The sequence below is a fragment of the Lytechinus variegatus genome, chromosome 18 (genome assembly GCF_018143015.1).
Source record: "Lytechinus variegatus isolate NC3 chromosome 18, Lvar_3.0, whole genome shotgun sequence".
Classification (NCBI taxonomy): Eukaryota; Metazoa; Echinodermata; class Echinoidea; order Temnopleuroida; family Toxopneustidae; genus Lytechinus; species Lytechinus variegatus.
Genome location: NC_054757.1, coordinates 10,757,244 through 10,780,717, shown reverse-complemented (window position 1 = coordinate 10,780,717; position 23,474 = coordinate 10,757,244). Strand labels below are relative to the sequence as shown.

General features: G+C 36.0%; 1 protein-coding gene across 1 annotated transcript in view; it reads left to right on the top strand.

Moving 5' to 3' along the window:
* Positions 1-15,687, top strand: part of LOC121431787 (inhibitor of nuclear factor kappa-B kinase subunit alpha-like) — a 28,988-nt gene extending 13,301 nt beyond the window's left edge. Inside the window, exons 12-21 of the mRNA XM_041629488.1 lie at positions 1,343-1,466; positions 1,850-1,951; positions 4,771-4,820; positions 5,911-5,972; positions 7,320-7,435; positions 8,433-8,482; positions 9,139-9,241; positions 11,388-11,541; positions 13,200-13,396; positions 15,417-15,687. Coding sequence (XP_041485422.1) covers positions 1,343-1,466; positions 1,850-1,951; positions 4,771-4,820; positions 5,911-5,972; positions 7,320-7,435; positions 8,433-8,482; positions 9,139-9,241; positions 11,388-11,541; positions 13,200-13,396; positions 15,417-15,504 — 1,046 coding nt within the window. The 3' untranslated portion in view covers positions 15,505-15,687. The remainder of the gene's footprint in view (positions 1-1,342; positions 1,467-1,849; positions 1,952-4,770; positions 4,821-5,910; positions 5,973-7,319; positions 7,436-8,432; positions 8,483-9,138; positions 9,242-11,387; positions 11,542-13,199; positions 13,397-15,416) is intronic.
* Positions 15,688-23,474: the final 7,787 nt, after the last annotated feature.

The window sequence follows — 23,474 nt, the reverse complement described above, 5'->3', positions numbered from 1 at the left end:
AGGCTGAAAATAGCAAACAGCAGTTGTTTGGATGATAAACCAAACTTAAAGGTCAAGTCCACCCCCCAATAAAATGCTAACTTGAATAAATCAAACTAGCAAAATGCTGGAAATTTCATCAAAATCGGATATAAAATATGAAAGTTATGACATTTTTAAGTTTTGCTTATTTTCACAAAACAGTTCTATGCACAACTCAAATGAGACAGTCTATGATGTCCCTCACTCACTATTTCTTTTGTTTTTTATTGTTTGAATTAAACAATATTTCATTTTTTGAATAGATTTGACAGTAATAACCAACTTGACTGAATCATACAGTAGTAAACAATGCCCATTCCACATGTTAAGGGAGGAATTAATCATTGTTTCACTTGACAATGAGAAAAATAGAATATTCTCTATTTCCTAAAATAAAATACAAAAGAAATGTGGATGGCGTCATCAGTCTCCTCATTTGCATATCCACCAGGATGTGCATATAACTGTTTTGTGAAATTAAGCAAAACTTTAAGATGTCATGACTTTCTCATTTTACATCAGCTATTGATGAAATTTTCAGTGTTATGCTTGTTGGATTTTTCTCTTTTTATTCAAATCAACTCTCTGTTGAGGTGGACTTGACCTTTAATGTCCTACATGCACTGGAGGTACATGTAACTTAGTGCAATAGTGTTGTTGGATTTTGCACATCATCCTATTTTTTTTTTTTGGAGAGATTGGTGGTGATTTTTTACCTGATTGCTAAGAAAGCATGAATGCTTGTAAGCAAGCAACCAGAGGACCGACGGCTTAAGGTCCTCTCCGAAGGACCTGGTACTGAGGATTAATGCCTTACCAAAGGGCACTAGCGCACCTAGTGGGAATCGAACCCGGGTCACCGAAATACGAATCCCCCGCTCTACCAACTGAGCTATCGCGCCTCCACATCATCCTACATTTTGCAATGCACACTAAATGGAGAATGAAATGCTTGAAACCAGTTGAAGTCATATAAATTAGGAATAGAAAATCAAAGAAACAGATCAATGAAAGTTTGAGAAAGTTTGGATGTATGATAAGAAAGTTATGAGCATTTGAATATTGTGTTCACTAATGCTATGTAGATCCTCCCTTTGGCAATGTGACCAAGTTTTGAGATGTCACACACGTTCAACTTCTTTATTACTTTAGTATATATTTCACTCAAATTTTCTTGTATAACTTGTCTACAGCAAGATCAGGTGTTTTGTTTAATATGAGAAGACATATAGTGGAGGTTTTTATTTTATTTTATGTATTATTGTGAATGATTTGTTATTTATTATTATAGAGGTTTTTATTTCATTTTCTTTTTCTGTAGTGAATGCTGAACACCTTCAGGTGTCTGAGAATGGCTTCAAAGTGATGTGGAAACAGACCGTTCATTATTGTTATCAACTAATACGAGAGGCTGCAGCAAGAGAAACAGGATTCTTAGCATTCATGTGAGTAGTCACTATGGTTTCTGTGGCAAATATTTATAGTGAATGTCTTCAATAAATACCTCCGAAAATCTTTACCTCTGCATATAACTTTAGAAAGTGAATAGAAGAGGTAGAATATTTTGATAAATTTGCGGATTTCCTATTGTGAAGCAAACTCACAAACTGTGATGATGGTGAAATTAATTTTACAAGGATGTTCATTGTACAGCACATTCTTTAGTGTTTCCTTCTTTGTATGGATTACAGAATGAAGCAATATTTGGATGTACAAGATGCATTCAATGGCACAATCAATTATAAATGTAAGTCTATGGCAATCTGTGAACTAAAAGTTAGATTCAATTGTAAATGTCAATTGCATCCCTTTTTTGTTACACCCCAAGGACTTATAACCTGAGATACAAGGCTTGTATGATTCAGGGATGCGAGGAAATGAAGAGATGTTTCCACAGGTTACAGGCCAAAGCAGAGTTCTTCCTTGACAGGTAACTTAATACATGATAATACAGTGATGATGATGATTGATGATGATAATGATGGTGATGATGATGTTGAAGATGATTATGTTGATGATGGTGATGATGATGATAATGATGATAATATGCATTCCATTCTGTCAGGTTGACAGTTCTTTCAAAGTATTTGTAGTGTAATACATGCCTATGTGAAATAATCTTACTCGGTAATTTTCAGCATACACAGCTTTCAGTTTGTACATTGCATTGTTTGGCAGTGTTAGGTTGACGTAAGGAGAAGTTGTAAAAGTGACCTTCATTATGCAGACCTTCATTTTTGAGGAGCGCGATCGCTCCGGCACGCCTAAAAAAATAAGGACAAAAAATCACGCTCCTAAAAAAAAGCCTTCAGAAAAAGTTGCTGAAATTTCACATTTTACATCTTTATATTCACTATAAAATAGGCATCTGTTTTCCATAATTCCTTGAAATTATTTTGATTTAGTTGGAAACTACGGAAAAAATGAAGAATATTCACCTCTTTCCCTCCCGACTCTGATTTGATTTTAAACTCGGTAAATACTGTAGTCCCATATGTAGATTTTCATGGTGTTGATCAAGTGTAAAACGATCAATGATCAAAATGATCAACGATCATTTTCAGTTGAAGATAAATTCCAGTAGTTGCAGTAAACACTGATTTCATGAGAAAGTCTGTAAAACAAGGCTTAATTGTCAGTATATCATCGAGGATCTAGATCTGGTACAGTTACATTAACTGAACGTTGTGAAATCTTGAAATCTACGCTGAAAAATGTTCACACCGAAGATCCCCAACACAGATAAACGCACGTGGGACGATGTATAATCATTGCTTAGAGCGTCGGGCCCGACGCTCTACCCGAATCCTGTGCTTATTTTCTGATTTCTCAGCAATTACCCAATTTCTTCCAGATTCCTTTGGCACATGCGTTTTATTTATACAAAGAGACACCTTGGTGGTCATTTCATTGGATTCTGTACGAACTCATTTTGATATCGTTACCAAAACTAGCATTTACCTTTAATGTTGCAAGACTATGGAAGTCTACATGTACGACTACAATATTTACCGAGTGTAAAATCAAATTAGATTCGGGAAAGAGGTGAATATATTTCTCTTTTTTTTATAGTTTTCAACTAATAGGGTTCCCACATTCATGGAAAATCCTGGAAAAATTTGTGGTCCTGGAAAGTCAGGGAATTTGGAAAATTTATGAAAAGTCATGGAAAAGTCTTGGAATTGCATTTACCTCATGGCTATGGCAGCTTTCCATTTTGTCTTGTCTCGCAAAGTTCTCTCATACTTAATTATCATACTCTGCTGTATCTGATTTTGGAAACCGTGCCAGAAAGCAAGTTGTGAAAAGCAGCAGTTTAGTCATGGAAAAGTCATGGAATTCTGTTTTCAAATTTCTGTGGGAACCCTGAACTAAATGAAAATAATTTCAAGGAATTATGGAAAGTAGATGGCCATTTCATGGATTTAAAGATGTAAAATGTGAAATTTTAGCCAGTTTTTGTACAGTATTTTTTGTAATTTTTTTTTCTTTTAAGCAGGAGCGCGATATTTTGTAAACGTATAGACCCAGGCCTAGTTTCACCACAGATTACGGTAATTAATAGCTACGCAGCTATTGCATTTACAATTTAAGATAAATCTGCAATGTATTGTATGAATTGATTTGAGCTCCTCAACGATTCTGAGGAGCTCAATTGAGCTCAAAAAAATAAGGAGAGCGATTTATTGAGCTCCACGGAATTATAAAAGTGAAGGACTGAATATGATATACAAATTATGCTTCCAGAGTAAAACATCAATTACCTGTTTTTGATAATATCAAATTTGCACTTCAGAACTATTTCAAGAATGAAAAATATATCGCAGAGTCAAATTGTAAAATGGTAAAGTTTACAAAGAAATGGTTTCAATTACGTGCCATGTTTACATGAGGTGATCTGTTCAGTTCCCTTTCAATGTACAATTATACATATGAATATTATTGTTCATTTACTCCTCGCTTGTTTCTTAAATTGTTTACTATTATGTGAACCTGACAGTTCAATTTATATATTTGTTGCAATTACTCTTGTACTGTATTTCGTTGTTATTAATTTGATTTGTCATTGAAAAGATATCTTGTTATGTTTGAATAATAATAAAATCCCTGTGGAGGGGAAACAAATTGAAAAAAAAAAAATTATGCTCATTAATGAATGTATTATGGTGTTGCAGCGCACTCGATGGTATTCACAATATGCGACAAGCATGGTGTGCTTAAAGTCATTTTCTTTTAAAGAGAAATGCCAGTAGTTGCAGTAAACACTGATTTCATGAGAAAGTCTGTAAAACCAGGCTTAATTGTCAGAATATCATCAAGGATCTAGATCTGGAACAGTTACATAAACTGAACTTTGTCGAAATCTTGAAATCTACGCTGAAAAATGTTCACACTGAAGATCACCAACACAGATAGGCACACGTGGGACAGTGTATTAATATTGCTGGAATAAAGACCCGACGGAAGTGACCGAATCTGCGCTTATTTTGCTTATTTCTCAGCAATTATACAATTTCTTCCAGAATCCTTTGGCACATATTTTTTATTCATACAAACAGACACTTTGGTGGTCATTATATTAGATTCTGTCAAAAGTCATTTTGAGATTGTTACCAAAACTGGAATTTATCTTTAATATCAATTGTTTAAAATTGAAATAATTCATTAAGTAATCACTATTGCATGATTTAAACAATGAATATATATATTCCATAGATGTCTGATGGTGTCCTTTCTGTTTCGTTTCAGTATGAAATTTGACACCCAGCGCTATGCCCACCAAGTAGCTACAGGTTTCAGTAAGTTAACCTTTCACCTGCATTACAGCAGTGTCTGTCTATTACGCTATGTTTCCATTAAAAATTTTTGCATTGGAAATCACTGATGAGAGAGAGAGGGAAGGAGGGGGGCGTGAGGGGGAGGGGTAAGGGAGAAACAACGGGAAATTCTGTCATTTGTCACATGTATTGATTTAAAACAAACATTCATTTTAAATGAAAGCTTTTGAGCTCAGATATCAGGGCCCCGTCATACAAAGTGTTACGATTGATCCAATCAATCTCAACTGTATGGAAATCCATCCATATCGTAATTTTTTCTACAGGAAATTTGCATAATCTGCTTAGTAAACAAAGAGAATCACACTGAATCTTCCACAGAACAATGAATGTATGACTGGATCATGTCTAGAAAATATTTTGAACAAATTTTCATTTTATATGTTGACGTTGCTGGCCATCCATAGTTGTGATTGATCGGATCAATCGCGACTCTTTGTAAGACAGGGCCCTGGCGAGAAGTCAGTAATGTTTAGGATAAAGTGGGGATTTAGAAGGATTTGGGGCACAGAGAGAAACGGACAGAGAGAGAGAGAGGGAAGAAGAGAAAACAGGAGAGGAGACATGGTATTTCTTGATATCCCTTCTCAAAATGACCCCAAATGTTTGTGATGGATTAGAAATAGAACAATTCTGATTGGCTCCTCGTCGTTGTTTTCAATCAACTGTACATGCGACAATGATCTTGATTGGCAATCACCACTTCATAGTGAGAGATGGAAAACCTGGAAACACAAAGTTAAGTGATTGATCTTACTGTTGATTCATGCAATTGATCGCACATAGTGTATTATGTAATCAAGTGTAAAGTCACCTCTATGATTAAATACTAAGCTATATGTTACATGCCCCTGCAGCCTGTTGCATACAACATTTTACCTTAGAAAACTCTGGTAAAAACTGAAAACTAAGGTTAGTCTGATTTCTGCCATTGACTTTAACACAGGGCAAAAACTCAGGTAAAAAATACCTGAGTTTTTCAGGTAAAAAGTTTTATGCAACAGGACCCTGATTTTGTTCTCAAGATTTTTTTTTTGTTCTCTTATGACAGGTTCCGCAGCCTTTTATGACTCGTTAAAGCAGATGGAGGATAGGGTCAAAGACATAACTCAAGTAATTAACTCTCGTGTTTTTGTTTACGTGTATTTATAAATTGTTTTGAAACATGTTTTTGCTGTATCCCTCTATGTTTTTATGGCATTTTCTATGTCACATCTTCATTTGTTAATGGGTCGGTCTAAGTAAAAAGATTTTTCTTCTTTTTGGCTGCTACACCTCAGTACGATTCTGAATCATGCAATTTTAGACATTGATTTGTAAAGGCAACCGCACACCTTATGATTGGTCTGCGACCCGATTTCAGAATAAAATGTAGCAGAATTTGATGTTGATATTCAGACTTGGAATATCTTACTGTATTGAGACTTGGAATACCTTACTGTGTAATGTTCTAAATCATCCTACGAATACCTATGTTCAAATCTGTGACTATGTTATCATCCTTATTAGAATAAAAGCGAATTTAATATCTAGTCGTGAGGACGTCATAGCAGTCGTACAATTGGCTACGATTTGAAACTATTTTGGCCTTTACTCCGAAATAAGAGCTTGCAATCTTTCAAAATGGTTATATTAGTATTTTTTCAATTAATTTAAACTCAAATAAAATATGTTCCATTCACATTTTCAGAAAATGAGCAAAATGCGATTTGTTCCAAAATCGGACTGCGAACAGTCGTAAGGTGTGCGGTGGCCTTAAGATATGTATTTTTTAAAAACTGTTTATCATAATTGTTTTTATGTAAGGTTTTACTGAGAGAATAAAACCATTTGAATTTAAATTTGAAAAAGTGAGGGTGGGGATCTGTTGGATAATAGTTCACTAGTATAACATATATTTCATTTCAGGAAAGCAGAAGTGAATTCATCCACAAAATTGGAGTTTCTTTTTTTTTTTAGTTGAGGATATAGGATTAAGCTGATTTTCCCTCATTATATTGTGGATGCTTAGTTTACAATTGGTTAAAGTGGCAATGAGCTTAATCCTAGGATTAGGACCTGGTTATTAAATCGATGCAATAACATTTTGAACATGCCGTTGATCGGCACCATATTCAGATGTTGTACCAAATGGCATTTTGTATATCATTGAGTCCTACAAAGTACTATTATAAATGTTAGAAATGTTACATGGTCTTATCCTGCTTGGTGTCCAATCAGACAAGGTGTTTATACATTGTCCCTAAACAAAATTCATTTTTGATGAGGCCTGTATAGTTACGTTTGTAGTATTATCCAAACAATAATAATGTATTTGTGTTATTGCTATTTTTGATAATCAAATTTGTGTATTACTTTACTACCTTGGCATGAGCATTATTTTTCTTTTTATCTTGTTATTATTATGTCAAAGGAATACTGAATTGGGTAAGAGTATTTTGTTGGATGTGTTTATAATAGGAACCAGAAGAAGAGGTGGCTCAAATTGGGAAAAAGGTTGATGAGACTGTGACGGCCATTTACGAGATGCAGAAGAATGCGGAGAGGCCGAAAATAGTAGCCAGTCTACAAGAAACGTAAGTTATCAACTGTTGATGATAGTGGTGGTGGTGAGAGTGGTAGTGTGTGATGATGATGGTTATGATGATGATGGTGGTGGTGGTGGTGGTGGTGATGATGATGGTGATGATGATGATGTTGGTGATGGTATGGTGATGATGATGTTGATGATGATGATAATGGTTATGGTGGCGATGATGATAGTGGTGATGATGATGATGTTGGTGATGATGGCGGTGATATTAGCGCGTGAGAATAGTAATTAATGATGATGATAATCAAATAATTATAGCGATGATCACAAATTGTAGTCACAGGCATAGAGATGATGAGGAAGGAACACCCTCCCTTTTCCCTTATACTTTCTGTGTCCGAGGCAACCTCGCCCAGATTGATAGCATTATCCCTTTCGGTTATTCATTACTTATGGTTCAGTCACATTTCCCCTATGGCGGCTGTATGGCGAGTCGAAAACAACCATTTTATGGAGCGGAGCGGAGTGGAGCGTTGTGGCCCAGTGGATTAGTCTTCTGACTTTGAAACAGAGGGTCGTGGGTTCAAATCCTAGCCATGGCGTAATTTCCTTCAGCAAGAAATTTATCCACATTGTGCTGCACTCGACCCAGGTGAGGTGAATGGGTACCCGGTAGGATTTTTCCTTGAACGCTTTAGCGCCTATTAATATGGCGGCTCAGCTACAGCCGGGGTAATAATATGATACCAATTATCAAAGCGCAGTAGAGTATATGCACATAGTAGCTGCGCTATATAAATGGACCTATTATTATTATTATTTTATTCATTATTATTCGAAACCACCTATATGTACATGGTACAAAATATGTTAATACGACTGTTTTTGACTCGCCGTACGGCAGAGCAAATGTGACTGAGGCATTAGTGATGTCTCTTTTTTTGTCCGAGCATTGAGTCCTTAAAATAATGTTTACATGAAAGCTACTCTATGTATTAGTATTATTTAAGATATATTTTTTCTACTCTTCTTGTCCTCAGGAGCAAGAAGTGTGATGCTTGCTTCAAAAAGTTCAAAGAAGAGAACAAGGGTGAGTCTTGATTATTTATATGTAAATTAAATTTATTTCCTTTATGAATTCAAAAAGTTTGCAGAGAGGGAATCAAGTACATAATTGTATCTCTTTGTTTGTCCCATGTCTTTGTTGTATATCACTAAATGGAAGCACCGTGGTGTGGCGGTTCTGACTCTCGCCTTGTAATCAGAGGGTCGTGTGTTCGAATCCCACCATGGCCTAGCGCCCTTTGGCAAGGCGTCAATCCACACTTTGCCACTCTCACCCAGGTGCTAATTGGGTACTGGTAGGAAACAACTGTCATTGTGGTTGGTTTAGCAAGTTTGCGCCTAACAGGCTGCTTGGAATGCTATGAATCCAGTGACCGGGTAATAATAATTGTGAAGCGCTTTGAACAGTCGTAGATTGATAAAGCACTATATAAATGCCAATTATTATTAAATGGCAATCTGACAAACGTTACAGAAATGTTAGGAAAAATTGAATGATAAGAATTTGTTGGCAAGAAGATTTCATGATGAACAGACTTATTTCTATATGTTGGCTCTTATTGCAGCAAAGGAAAGAGAAAGCTTGGATGTTAAAGCCTATTTGAATAATTTCTTTGTAAAAATTTGAAAAGAATCTTCATTATTAACAGACATATTTTGATATGTTCATTGTTTTTGCAGCAAAGAGAAGAGAAAACATGGATATTTTGAGTATTAAAACTTTGATTGATCAGGCTTTCAGTCAGTATTGTGAATACAACCGGGATATCTATAAAAAAATGAGGCAAGTATTTTAAAAAATATGTAGGGGAGACCGGGGTTAGTTGGAACATGGGGTAAGTTGAAACATTGTAATTTTCTTTAAAGCCTGTAAAATAAATTTATGCAATACTGCCCTCAATTTATTGCTATTAATAATACAACAGTGTCGAATTATTATTGCAATAAATTGAGGGCAGTATTGCATAAATTTATTTTACAGGTGTAAAAGAAACTTACAATGTTTCAACTTACCCCATGTTCCATCTAACCCCGGTCTCCCCTACTTTTCATGAATGCGTTGCTTCTCTATCTCCCTTTTCCCCCTGTGCACTTTTTCTCTTCCCACATTTGCTCATTCCTGCCAACCATTCGGATTTTGGCAGAATCGTACCAATTTTTTGACCTCCATTCTAAATTCTGAATTTTTGAATAAAAATTATGATTTTGGGGTCAATCTGTATAGTGTTGAAATTATGATTTCAACACTATGATTATTAAGAGCCGTGGTGTAGTGGTTCCGACTCTCGCCTTGTAAACAGAGGGTCGTGTGTTCGAATCCCACTGCGGTCTAGCGTCCTTTGGCAAGGCGTTAATCCACACTTTGCCACTCTCGACCCAGGTGCTAAATGGGTACCTGGTAGGATGCGAAAGATATTGTATGTTTGATTTTGCCAGCGCCATAATGTGGCTGCGATGAATGCAAGGAATGCTCCCCAGGGAGTGGAAATTGTGCACGTTTCGTGCTTGATTGAAATGAATCCAATGACCGGGGTAATAATATGCTGTAACGCGCTTTGGGCCATTCTGGGAAAAGCGCTTTATAAAAATTGGCTATTATTATATTATTATTATTATTAGCTGTATGATGCAATTAACGCAAAAGACCGCTGGAGCACACGGCTACCGTAATGCTGTACGATGCGACTAATGCATAGACGGCTGGAGCGTGCTGCTCCCATAACAATTTATGATGGGACTAATGCATAAACGGCTGGAGCGCACGGCTACTGCAAGTAGATGCTCTGGTGTGTGTGTGCAAAAAACGTTGGTGCACTGCGATACCTGTTTTCGTTTTGTTTTCGGTGTACTTTTTGTTTTGTTTTCGGTGTACTTTCCGTGCTTCCCAGGACATACTTTGAATCACAATGGGCGTTTTCAAGTCCGGTGTTGGCCTTGGTGCTGGTAATGAAATTAGGATTGCTTCCCCTTGCTCCAAAACTTCCTCAGAGTATGTAAAACTGATCCAGGGGGGTGTTTCACAAAGATTTAAGTATGACTTAGGTCGCACTTAAATGTCGACGCGTACATGATATGCAACGCGCAATCTTATTGATCAATGCGCAGTAGTGCGCGTCCTCTTGACATGATCTGACCAATGCTGTCATGCCTTTTATACTGCGCGCAACTAGTCATTTAAGTGCGACTCTAAGTCATACTTAAATCTTTGTGAAACACCCCCCTGATCACATTATTGACATCTCAACAACTAGTGAGTGACTTCTCAGGACCGTCTTCATTTTATGTTTGGTGTTATAATCATGTAAAAATTGACTTAACACCAACACCAAATGGTCAACACTGAACTTTTTTTTGAGATCACTCATTGCCATGGATTCTGTGGAAATGATTTCAATTGGAATATTGTAATCATGACTGATCATGGAGTGATTTTTTTCCCCCTGGACCGGCCGCCATTTTGTGATGGAAAGCAGTTGGGATTGGCGCTGGAATTGCATACTTCCAAATTCGAGTCAAGGAGGAAGTAAGATGATCTCTGTAGGCTTGCATGGTGGAGTTTATAACGTGGAGAAGGTTTACGGTTCACAAACCATCGCTACTCGAGTCACATTCAGCTCATCTCATCTGGTTTACAGTCCTTTTCAGGACTTCACTCACTTTCAAGAAAAGAATACCTCTAATTTCCTCTTTTCATCCTTTCTCGTCTTTCTATTTCAATTTTTTCTGCCTGTATTTCCTTTCCCTTCTTCATGTTACACATGATGAACCGTAAACCTTCTCCACGTTAAGAAGGAAGTTACAGTTTTAAGTTAGATTTCCTTGTTTTTTACAGCATTGCTGGCATAGCAACTATCATCATAAGTGAAAGCTCCTTAATGTCTTATCCATATCAAATGTAATTACATCATCATTTTTGCATAATTCTACAGAGAGGTTCAGTATTCCTGCTTGAGGATTGATGAGGTAATGGAGAATATGCAGGACTGTGTGAGGAGGATGGAGGAATCGCAGACATTCGTCTTATCACAGCAGAAGAAGAAACAAGATAACATGTGGAATGTATTAAATGTCACCGTCATGAAGGTTTGTCATCGAAAACACCAGGGGGGCCCGTTTCATAAAACTTCTTTATACAACTCACTTGCAATAAATCTTAAAGGGTATCTTCACCCTGACAAAAATAAATTGTAAAAATAGCACAAAAAAAGGTTTGAGAAAAATCCATCAAGTAATAGAAAAAGTTGTTGGAATTTTTATTATTTGATTTGTGCCAGCAGCTCTCTTTCATATAGTATGGTAAAAAAAATCATTGAGCTGTCATTTTCTCAGAAAATTGAAAATGGTTTTACTGTACCTTCAGTATATCAATACACAAATATGTCACACCCGTTGCTAAAAAGAAAATAAAAATTATGTCATCATAAACCATTAAAATATGAAGTTTATGCATTTTATATTGCATACCATATGGGGCAGCTGCTCGTTTATGATGTCACAAATCCAAAACTTGAAATTCTAATAACTTCTTTAATAATAATCTTTAATGGATTTTCCTCAAACCATCACCAATAGTGTGTATCATTTTTCTGCTATTTTTACATCAAACTTTTCTTCACGGTGAACTTCCACTTTTAAAAGCTATGTAATTATTCAATTTGATTGGCTGTTCGTAAACTTGTCACAGAAATTTTGAATATGTTATAATAAAGTATTTATGAAACGGCCTCCATAGTTTTATAAGCTTTGAACTTCATGCATAACTCTTTAGTTGTTCGGAATGTAGCTTGAAAAACATAAAGTTGTACTTTTTTTAAAGTGTAATATTTACATGAAGCTTGAGTGTTTCAAGTCAAGAAATGTATTGTAAGTGAGACCCCACCTTCTTTGGGAAATTTGTCCTTTATTTTATTGACATTGTTGGTTCCCTCTTGGGATGTCCTTTTCTTTCACTTGCTGTTTAAGAGTTTCATCTCTTGCTGAAGAATCATTGGTGAAGAACTAGAGTTCAGCTTTAAAATCTCCTTTTTATCATCGTTCTGGAGTTTTTTAAAAATCGCTAGGAAACAGTTTTTAATTCTGCTGCTTGAGATTTTCCCCTCAGGAATTAGTACATAACATGGTGACAAACGCTGCAAATATTGTACTTTATATCCTACATAGATTGAATCCTATATAGTGATTGGTTCAAATAGCATCATGTGACCGAGTATATTTCAACTATGATGTTGCGTGACGTCAGACCTCGATATATCTTTGGATATATCGAGGTCTGACATCATTATTTCACAAAACTGGATATTTAGCTAAACTCTCGGGCGCACCGGCAAGCGCGCTCTCTCTCCCGGGCAAGTCCTGTGATGCGCCGGCGCAGGCACTAATCTGCGTTCCGCTGAGCGCGTTGGCTCGGAGAAAAGTAGGTAATTCAACGCAAGTAACGGGACTTTGCAAGCTCAGCGTATAGATTTTGGTTATAAAATATTAAAAGTAGGATATAAAACAAATATATCAGGCGTTTCATTCGAAAGCATAGTGGAAATTATCAATCCTCGGTTGGACTGGCAAAACTACTATATTTCCCTTGGGGCTTCGCCCCTCGGGAAAAATAGTAATTGCCAGACCAACCTCGGATAAATAATTCCACTATACTTTCTCAAAGCCTGATATATTTGTTTATTGTGCACAGCTTGTTCACTGTGATATGTTAATTCTATCTGTTTATTTTTCTTCATTTTCTTGCTTAGAAAAAGGAATCCGAAGCCCAAATGCAGAGGCAGCTGTCAAGGTCAAGGAGTCTGGTTGGACCGTCCACGCCCCCTTCGGCTGGGTCCAGTGGTGGTGGAGGTGGGGGTGGTGTTCCCCAGGGGCCTATCTTTGACCCTCCTGGTGATATGGAGGAATCCATGTCTATTCTCAATGAGAGCATGCAGATACAATCAGAGTAAGATGACCCGTTTCATAAAACACTCTATGATAACAAATATCCAGTAACAGTTAAAAGCTACTAAAATCATTCAATATGATGGCCAGAAGTGAATTTTTTTATGGGAATTGTCAATTTTTGTCATGATAAGTCTGAGAGAAAAGGGAACCCTGAAATTAATTTTTTTGGGGCCAATTCCATGAAATAATGAACATTTTTGTACACCTGACCACATTCTCCATTTTTACTTCAATTTGTGATCTAATCCAGCCTTAATGGTTTGAAAACATTACAGATTAATGTGGAGCATAGCATAGGGAGGGGACAAATCATTTCACAAAGGTCTTCAATATATGGGATAGGATGTACCTATGTCAAAGAGTTGCCCCAAAGTACTGGATAATGGAGCTTTTGCTCCAGGATGCACGGCGTATTCAAAAAGTCAATAGATGTATTGAAAATGCCCGTCAAATGGTATTGAACAGCTAGAAGGTCTCTGTAGGATATTAGTGACCCGAAACAGCACTTTCATTTTAAAGTTACGGAGCTGATGAAAAATTGCAAATGCGTTGTTTGTCCAGAGTCCAGGGGAGTGTTTCATGAAAGGACTTGTCGGACGTTTTATCCGACAAGTCCCATTTTTATCCGACAGTTACTATATTAACAGTGCCTCTCAGCTAATCAGAATCAAGGAGAGATTTCAGATCTGACAACTTGTCAGACAAAAATGTTGATGAAACGGTCCCCTGGACGGACTGTTGTTTGGATTTACCAATTTTCTACAAAGACTTAATAATAATAATTGTAAATTTATATTGCGCAATTTCTATTTGGATATACTCAACTGCGCATTACAATACATAACAGATAAGCAGAAAAACAATTATTAACAGGATACGCAAAAATTTAGTTCGCTAAATTAATCGAAGAAAAATAAGAAAAGATTAATTATTTCTACAAAATACATAACCAAAAACATGAAAAAGTGACTTCTTTATTAAAAACTATCTTTAAAGAGGTGGGATTTCAGTTTGGTTTTAAATAAGTTGACAGAGGATGCATTTCTTATTGAGGAAGGGAGACTATTCCAGAGTTTGGGTGCAGCACTGATAAAGGCACGGTCACCTAGTGTGATCTTTGTTTTACATGGTGGGAGACTGAGGAGCATTGTGTCATGGGAACTACGAAGCCTGTAAGACTGGGTGGGTGATTTTAATAAAGACTTCTTGGTTGAAGGGCATTTGACAATGCATTATCTATGTTATTGAATCCGTCGTGCGTCATGGAGAGAAACTTCATGATGACAAAATGATAGTAACAGTGGAGATGTGAATTACTCTGTGCTTGAGAATATTACTCCTAGATGATACAGTGCTGTATAGGTGCCCATTATCATTATAAGTACTGGAGGGTGTTTCACAAAGATTTAAGTATGACTTAGAGTCGCACTTAAATACCGAGTTGCGTACGGTATGAAAGACTTGACCGCATTGGTCAGATCGTGTCATGAGGACGCGCACTAATGCGTATCTATCAATAAGATCGCGCGTTGCATATCATGTACGCGTCGGCATTTAAGTGCGACTTAAGTCATACTTAAATCTTTGTGAAACACCCCCCAGGATACCGTTGTTTTTGCTTATTTGGTAGAGCGTCTTTCTCACAACCAGTAGGTTGGCCCACGATCAATCTGGCAAAATTAATTTTGGGAGTATTTCTATTCTAGATTTAATTTCGTACAATAAAATATGGATTATAATAGTTTTCATTTTCAAAATTATTTTTAGCAGTAGTAGTAGAAGTATTCTTATTGTTATTAATTTCATATTCACCGCATCATTTTAATCATCATCATTAACGTTTTTTCCCTAAAAATTCAAACCTTCCAAATATGCCTTTTATATGACAAGGCGTAATTTTTCATTCATATTGAAGCCATTTTTTAATGTCTCCTATCTTGCATATGACTTCAAGAATGTTGTTCTGCTAAAGGATAACCATTCAAATAAATAATGTTATATTTTTATTGGTTCTCCAGTTTCGATACAGAGTTTAATTCCCTCACCACCGAGCAAAGACAGCTCAAGGAGGAGTTGAGAGGATTTGATTGGACGCATTTAGAATGAAACTGGAACGTAAGGGGGTACCGAGCACACCCCTATCCAACCCTGCTACCAGCTTACCTTGCCCCTCATCATCATCATTTCAGAGATGCACTCCCGTTGCCATAGTGATGGATGATGAGCTGCTCCTGTCTTGACTTACCTTGAATACTTTAGCTTTACTCCATTCGAGATGAAAGAGCACTATTTTGCATTGTGGAACTTGTTTCATCACCCTGCTATTGACTATGTACAAGGATCAGTGTACACTGCATACATATTTGGAGAAATGCCTAAGGAGACTGACAGTGGCCATTGCACTCTTTTCAGCAGAACAAGTATTTCTTGACAGCTGATGATTGAGTTCTAAATTTTACCCCCCCCAAAAAAAAAAAAAAAAAAAACGCAAAAAAAACCAGTAATATCAAATTTTCAACTCGTAACATTCTAATCACCAGTCGTGATACAGATGTGAACTATTTTTCATTAAGGAAGATTCACTGATGTAATAATAATAAAAAATCATTATATGTGTTCTGTTGTTACCAAGGAGGATAGCAAACAGTAACAAATTCTGTTTTGAAATTGAGTATATAGCATGAAGATCTACGGAACTGCATTGTTGGATGTTTGATTTTGGAGTTTGTTATGAGGAGATATCACTTCTGGGAATCATCCTTAAATGACAGTGTATTGCTGGAGATGTGAAGGGATATAGTCAGTGGTCTCTACCACCGTGGAAACTTAAAAATAATCCTTGAATTCACAGATGATTTTATGATGGGATATGAAAGTCATAAACAGCCCATGTTTAGTAGAAGTATGAAGAATGAAGATACTGTACAAAAACAGGCATTGCTGGATGTTGGATAGTGACTCATGCCAGGCAATATCAATTCCAGGAACCATTCTATAAAGATAGGATTGTATTGGAGACATAAAGGAACAGATTTATAGCAAGTTTTCAACAATCCTAGAATTCCAAACTGATTTTGCGATGTATATGAAAGCCTTACAGTAACAGATGCTAGGGTGAAGTACTAAGCCTGAAGGTATACTTTGACCTTCTTTAAGTCCACTTATCAACCAAGTTGAAGCAGTCTTTCAGATCAGATTGTGGAAAGCAGTAAAGCATGGGAGGCCTTGACCTCTGCTGAGTCTAGTTTGTCCCAAGTTGAACAGGGCCCTGTTGTACAAAGGGTTACGATCAATCGCAACTATGGACGGCCAGCAACGTCAACATCTATTACGCATGTTTGTTCAAAATATTTCCTAGCTGTGATGTATATTCATGCATTCATTGTTTTCTTGAAAATTCACTGCGCTTCTCTTTGCACAAAAAGGACATTGTGTAATTTTTTCGTAGAAAAAATTATGACACTGATGGATTTCCATAGAGTTAACATTGATCGGATCAATCGTAACTCTTTGTACAACAGGGCCCAGATCTCTGTTGTTCAAAGAGATTTGACTGAGACAGATTCTCCATGTAATACAATGCACAATTAAGGATACATTATTGTCACTGATACAGTAGATGATGCGAGAAGGCTGATACCTATACTCACCTGTGTTGAGAGTGGCATGAATGTGAGTGTAGGCAAATCCCTCGGGTGATGGACCACTTTCTTAGGTATGACATCGCATTCGCTTGCACCCGGAAGAACTAGCCACCCGAGAGGTCAGTCAATTCTACAGCTTACAATTATATTCTTTATTTGGAAGTTGGTTTGTAACAATGATGGTTTGACCTGAATAACCTCTTGACCTATGACCTTTATTACATGATCCTCTGACCCCTATGTGGTTGTTACCTCTATGATGTCATATTCATGTATGATCCTGATTGGCTGAGATGCACAGGTTCGTGACCGTTACTATGGCATCTGTCAGAGAAAATTACCCAAATTCCTCTCATCATGAATTGCTCCGAAGATATCAATTTCATGAGTTGAGACCATGAAATATTGTCTTTCATCTATATCTTTCTTTCCATTCTTGTATGTATCTGTGTGATTCTCAAGTACAAAGTGTTTTGCTTCCAGCTGAAATCAATTTTGAAACATGCAGACCGATCAAATTCTCAGAAAATTTATTTAATCTCATTTTAAATTGATTTCAGTTGTTGGTGATTTGTACCCCTGATTGTGCTTTTGAAGTATATTGTTTTTGTGTTCATTAATGTCAAAGTAAGTTATATTTTTGTGTGATCCTTAGGTATTTTCAAGATAATAATGAAACTTGACTTTATACAAAGTTCCCTATTAAGTTTGATTATATTATGGAGTTTTCTTTCTCTTGAACAGTGCAAATTTTCCACTCCCTGGGGAATATCCTTTTGTATTTTTCTGCCTTTCAATGATGACCATTTTCTAGTATGGCACTACATTTGAACCAAAATATCAAATTTCGTAATGCATTCTGGTTCCATCTGTTTTGTATTAATTTTTGTATTTTCTCAGCCACTTTTTAGTTGTTTACCTGAATGTAGGAATTTTGTCACCAAGAAAAGGTTGTGCGGAATATCAACTTGAATAGAAAGTCAATTTAATTCTCAGAAAAATGATTTAAATGTTTAAACACACAGGCATATCCCCCTAGACCACACCATGTGACTTCAAGTTACTGTGTACTGTTCTGTCACTAAACCGTACACATGTGGATCATTCCATTTGGTTGGGGTGCTTAAGTTTTATACCAGAACTGAAATTTATGCCTCATGTAGGCAAGTACTGTCTGCCAATAGTCAGCGAAAAAAAAACACCCCAAAATAAAAAATAGGAATCTTGATAAGATATACTTCCAAACACCACGATAAATTGCAGTTTCAGTCTTGGAGAGTCTATTGCCTTGTGGTTTCTATCCATAGAAGATTGTTTTTTAGAATAGATTCCTGTGGTAGACAGCCTTCCTCACATTTAAAACCAAATCTGGGCCCCGTTACATCAAAGTTATGGTCACTTTACCATCCAAATGTAACTCCCATGGTAACACTGATCAACAGCCAAACAAAATCAAGGATTCCATGCAAGTTACCATTGGATGCTGAAGTTACCATAATGGTAGCTGTTGTGCAATGGGGCCATGAAATGATCTTCATTGTGAAAAGAAGATCATTTCATCTATTACATGGACATCTTGTAATTTGTCGCCCCAACGCGATGGAAACACGTATTTGAGACCCCTGTAATATCCATGTTTCTTGTGCATTACTGTAACGTCTACTAAGCTACATGTGTATTTTGTCAGCAATATTTTTTTGTTTCCCTAACCTTCCAAAGGGGAGTTGTACTCGATGCAATGATCTTTGCACACAGTGTTTGTTAGTTGTGTACATCTTTTAGATTATGAGAATCTATAATCTGTACATCATTTATATATATATATATTTGTACATAAAATATAAATTAAGATTCAGTGCTCATTTTGGTGCATACATGTACTTGAAGAAAAAGGCCTGTATTCTGAAGTCAGGTTTAATTTAGACCAGGTCTAACTCTGTGCTAAAATTTTGGAAGCCGAAAGTGTCAATTTTTTTTATTAAGTTGTATGTTTCTTATGTTTACTGTGCCGTTTCCTGATTCTTCAATGGTGAAACAGTCATATATTCATACTTCCTAGACAATTATGAATGATTTGAGAGCCAAATGAGCTGAAATGTGATATCTCTACTGTTAGTGATTTATGTAACAATTGGCTCTCCATACTTAAACCATAACTTTAAACCTGAGTTTAAGTTAAACCCGACTTCAGAATACGGGCCTTGAAAGTCCAGCTGTAGACTAAGTTTGTTGTAATTCAACTAAACCTGAAAGGGAGAGAAATATTTTTATGAAAGTTTGGTGAAAATGCTCCAAGGAATAACAGAGTTATGATTAAAGAAAGTTTAATTTTTGAAGTTTGCATGCGATCAGCACCCCCAAGTCTCATGCAATATAATTCCATAAATTGACATCAGAAAACTTTAAATGATTTTATGTGTGCTGTGGATTCAATGTACAGACACATTATTTGTGCGCACTTTCGTAAAAGAAGTATATTAAGTTGAGAGCGAATTTGGTTGTCGATAAAGCACCTGCCTGTCAAACCAGAGGTCGTATCGAGTATGACTACTCTAAAGTACATTGCCGGTCATTTATGTACTTAATATGATCTGTTTATTCTTTTGAATTTTTTTTAAAGAGATCGTGTATAAACTATGTAGATAAATTTGTATTATTTTATATAAAATTGTAATTCATTATGATCATTCTGATAAATGTGACATTGTTATAAAGTTTGATTGATTGTGGAGATGAATTCTAAGATTGATTGCTTTGAATATTGTGTGATCAATTGTAAAAATCAGCTTACAATCAGTTGCTAAGCTTTATATCACAGGGCCAGGGGGCTGTTTCATAAAGCTCTTCGTAAGTTAAGAGTGACTTTAAGACCGACTGGTGATCTTTTCTTGTGGTAAATGATATTCACCATTAAATGTTCATTGGTGGTTATTTAGCACGTAAGAATGGTTCACCAGTCGTTCTTAAAGTCGCTCTTAACTTACAAACAGCTTTATGAAACGGCCCCCTGATTGGATGGTTACTGCTGAGCTGCTGCTTTGGTTTTTAAATGATATTGATTTTTGATTGGTGCATATTGATGTTTGGGGATGTAAAGTTGTAGAGCGCCCCCTAAGGCAAAGCATTGTGATTGATCATAGTTTTGTGATTTGATTTCACTGAATGATTAATGCACGCAAGTTGCTAAAGCTTTGTTCTGGGACCCCATTCCAAGAAAGCATAACTCCAGCTTGACGCCATCTCCATGTATGGAGAGCCAAGCTGGACATTAATTGTCTGTGAACAGTATACTTTCCACATGGAAATTCCATGCATTTACTTATTGTCCAGCTTGGCTTTCCATAGAGATGGTGTCAAGGTGGACCTACGATGCAACCATGAAACGGCACCTAAATTCCATTGAAATTGTAAATGGTGAAATGTACTTGCAGCTGTCTTTTTTAAAGATGATATTTATAAAATATTTTATTTCAGCTCTGGAACGATATGTAGAAATAGCCTATGTTATCATACTATGCTAAAGATTGCATACATGATGGCCTGGGGCCTGTTGCATAAAACTTTTTACCTGAGAAAACTCTGGTAAAAACTGAAAACTAAGGTAAATCTGATTTCTGCCATTGACTTTAACACGGCAAAAACTCCCGTAAAAACAACCTGAGTTTTCTCAGGTAAAAAGTTTTATGCAACGGGCCCCTGGTCTTTGATTGGTGAAATTTTTGTTGAAAGCCCTACTTGTCAAATGCAGCTATGACAGTTAGGTAATAATATCCAAGTCTTTTGAAGCGAATAGGGACGTTAATATCACAGTGTGATATGCCCTATACAGGAAGCATGTATAATTATCATTATTTTGAATTTAGCTGCACAGAGGAAGTACTATTAAAAAAATGTTCTTGTGTGTGGATCATCCTTTGGTAATTACTTAAAGGACAAGTCCACCCCTACAAAGAGTTGATTTGGATAAAAAGAGAAAAGTCCAACAAGCATAACACTGAAAATTCCATCAAAATTGGATGTAAAATAAGAAAGTTATGACATTTTAAAGTTTCGCTTAATTTCACAAAACAGTTATATGCGCATCCTGGTCTGTATGCAAATGAGGAGACTGATGACGTCATCCACTCACTATTTCTTTTGTATTTTATTATAGAAAATATGAAATAGATTTAATTTTCTCATTGTCAAGTGATACAATGATTAATTCCTCCCTGAACATGTGGAATTAGCATTGTTTAATACTATATGGTTCAGTCAAGTTGGTCTATTTTGTCATATCTATAAAAATGAAATGTATAATTCAAACAATAAAAAAAGAAATAGTGAGTGATGGACATCATCGACTGACTCACCTAGTTGTGCATATCACTGTTTTGTGACAAATAAGCGAAACTTTAAAATGTCATAACTTTCCTATTTTACATCCAATTTTGATGAAATTTTCAGCACTATGCTAGTTTGATTTTTCTTTGTTTATTTAAGTCAGCATTTTCCTGGGTTGGACTTGACCTTTAAAAGAGAAGGGAAAGTGACTACCAATCGAAGGAAAAGATGAATATTTGAAATTTATTGGAGATGCTGGGTACCAGAAATGTGATATGAACTAACTTTGTGTACAATTACTTGTACTTAAAAATATCCAATGTTCAAACGTATCTGTGAATGTCATACTACGCATTTCTCTATTAAATATTTTTTTTATTTGATGATATTTTCTTGTCTCTGAATGTCCCTATGTGAAGAGATTCAATAGTAAATATACTGCTGCACAATTTTTTTTTACAAAACCAAGACTTTTAAACTATTCCTATCAGTAATGACACATCCCATTATGATATCTCTTGCTGGAAAGGAGAGCTGGGATTCAATTCTATTTGTTTTTAAAAATGAGAAAAGGGATATATAAATTTCAGAGATTTTTTTTTCATGACAGAACTTAAAAACTGATTCTTTCTTGTGATAAGTGGCTTTATATTTCTCTTCTATTGACACACACGTAGGAATATTTCAATATATGAGGATGGTTTTTCTATCTTCTTTTTTTTCTGCTGGTTTTGTACAATATTTCTCTTTCTACCTGTGTCTTTGCTTCATCTGCATAAATGTTACAACAAACTATGCTCTGAAATCTGTTTTATTTTTGTTTGGTTTTCATATGGCCCATATTCTGAAGTCAGGTGTGATTTTAACTCTGTTCTAAGGTGTGGTTTAAAGCTAAATGAAAGTAGTTGCAGTAAAACACTGATTTCGTGAGAAAGTCTGTAAAACGAATGTTAAATATAACTATATCATCATGGATCTAGATCTGGTACAGTTACGTGACCTGAACGTTGTGAAATCATAGAATCAAAGCTAAAAACGATCAAACTGAAGATCGCCAACACAGATAGGCACACTATGGACAGTGTATTATTATTGCTGGAATAAAGACCAGACGGGAGTGACCGAATCTGCGCTTATTTTGCTTATTTCTCAGCAATTACACAACTTCTTCCAGAATCCTGTGGCACATATCTTTTATTCATACAAACAGACACTTGGGAGGTCATTATATTAGATTTTATAAAAAGTCATTTTGAGATCGTTACCAAAACTGGCATTTATCTTTAACTTTGTATAGCCAACTGTGACATAAGTCTCTTATAGTAGAGGTTCATAGTATCAGCTCATATGACTCTCAAATCATTCTTAACCATCTGGAATGATAAATAAGATTATTTTCTTTACCATTAAAGAATTAGGAAAGAGCACAGTGACCATAAGAAACACTCGATGTGAGGAGATTTTGACATATTTGGCTTCCCATAAATTAAGCACAAAGTTAGACCATGGTGTAACTTAAACCAGAGTTCAGAGTACGGGCATATATAGTGCATGAACTATGACTTCTGGAGCTGTCAAAGATTTTACCATTTTGCCAATATTATTGAAATAACTGTATCACAAAATAATGTAAATGTACACTTATTCATTATAATCATTGTAATAGTAATAAATTGAACAATGATATTGATTTTAAAAGTTGGTTTGTCTATTGTTAGATAAAGGTGACGTGATTATGTGTGGAGCGTTGTGGCCCAGTCAGTGGCGTACCTAGGATTTTCCAAAGGGGGGGGGGCAAATTTGTCTGCCAAAAAATTAAGAAGAGAGAGTAGGAGGAGGATGAGGAGAAAAAAAGATAATAATAAAAGTAAAAATGAGGACATTAACATGTCTGTTTTAATTTATATTTACTGTTTGTATAGTGTATACTCTTTATTATTTAGAAGAAGGAGAAGAAGGAGGAGGAGGAAGAAGGAGAAAGAGGAGCATGAGAAGATGAAGGAAAATAGGAAGAGAGGAGGGAAAGAAGAGGAGAGAGAGGGTGGAGAGATTTTGGCTGTAAATTATAAATAAAGCGCCTAAACTTTTTTAGGGACTATGTGTACTATC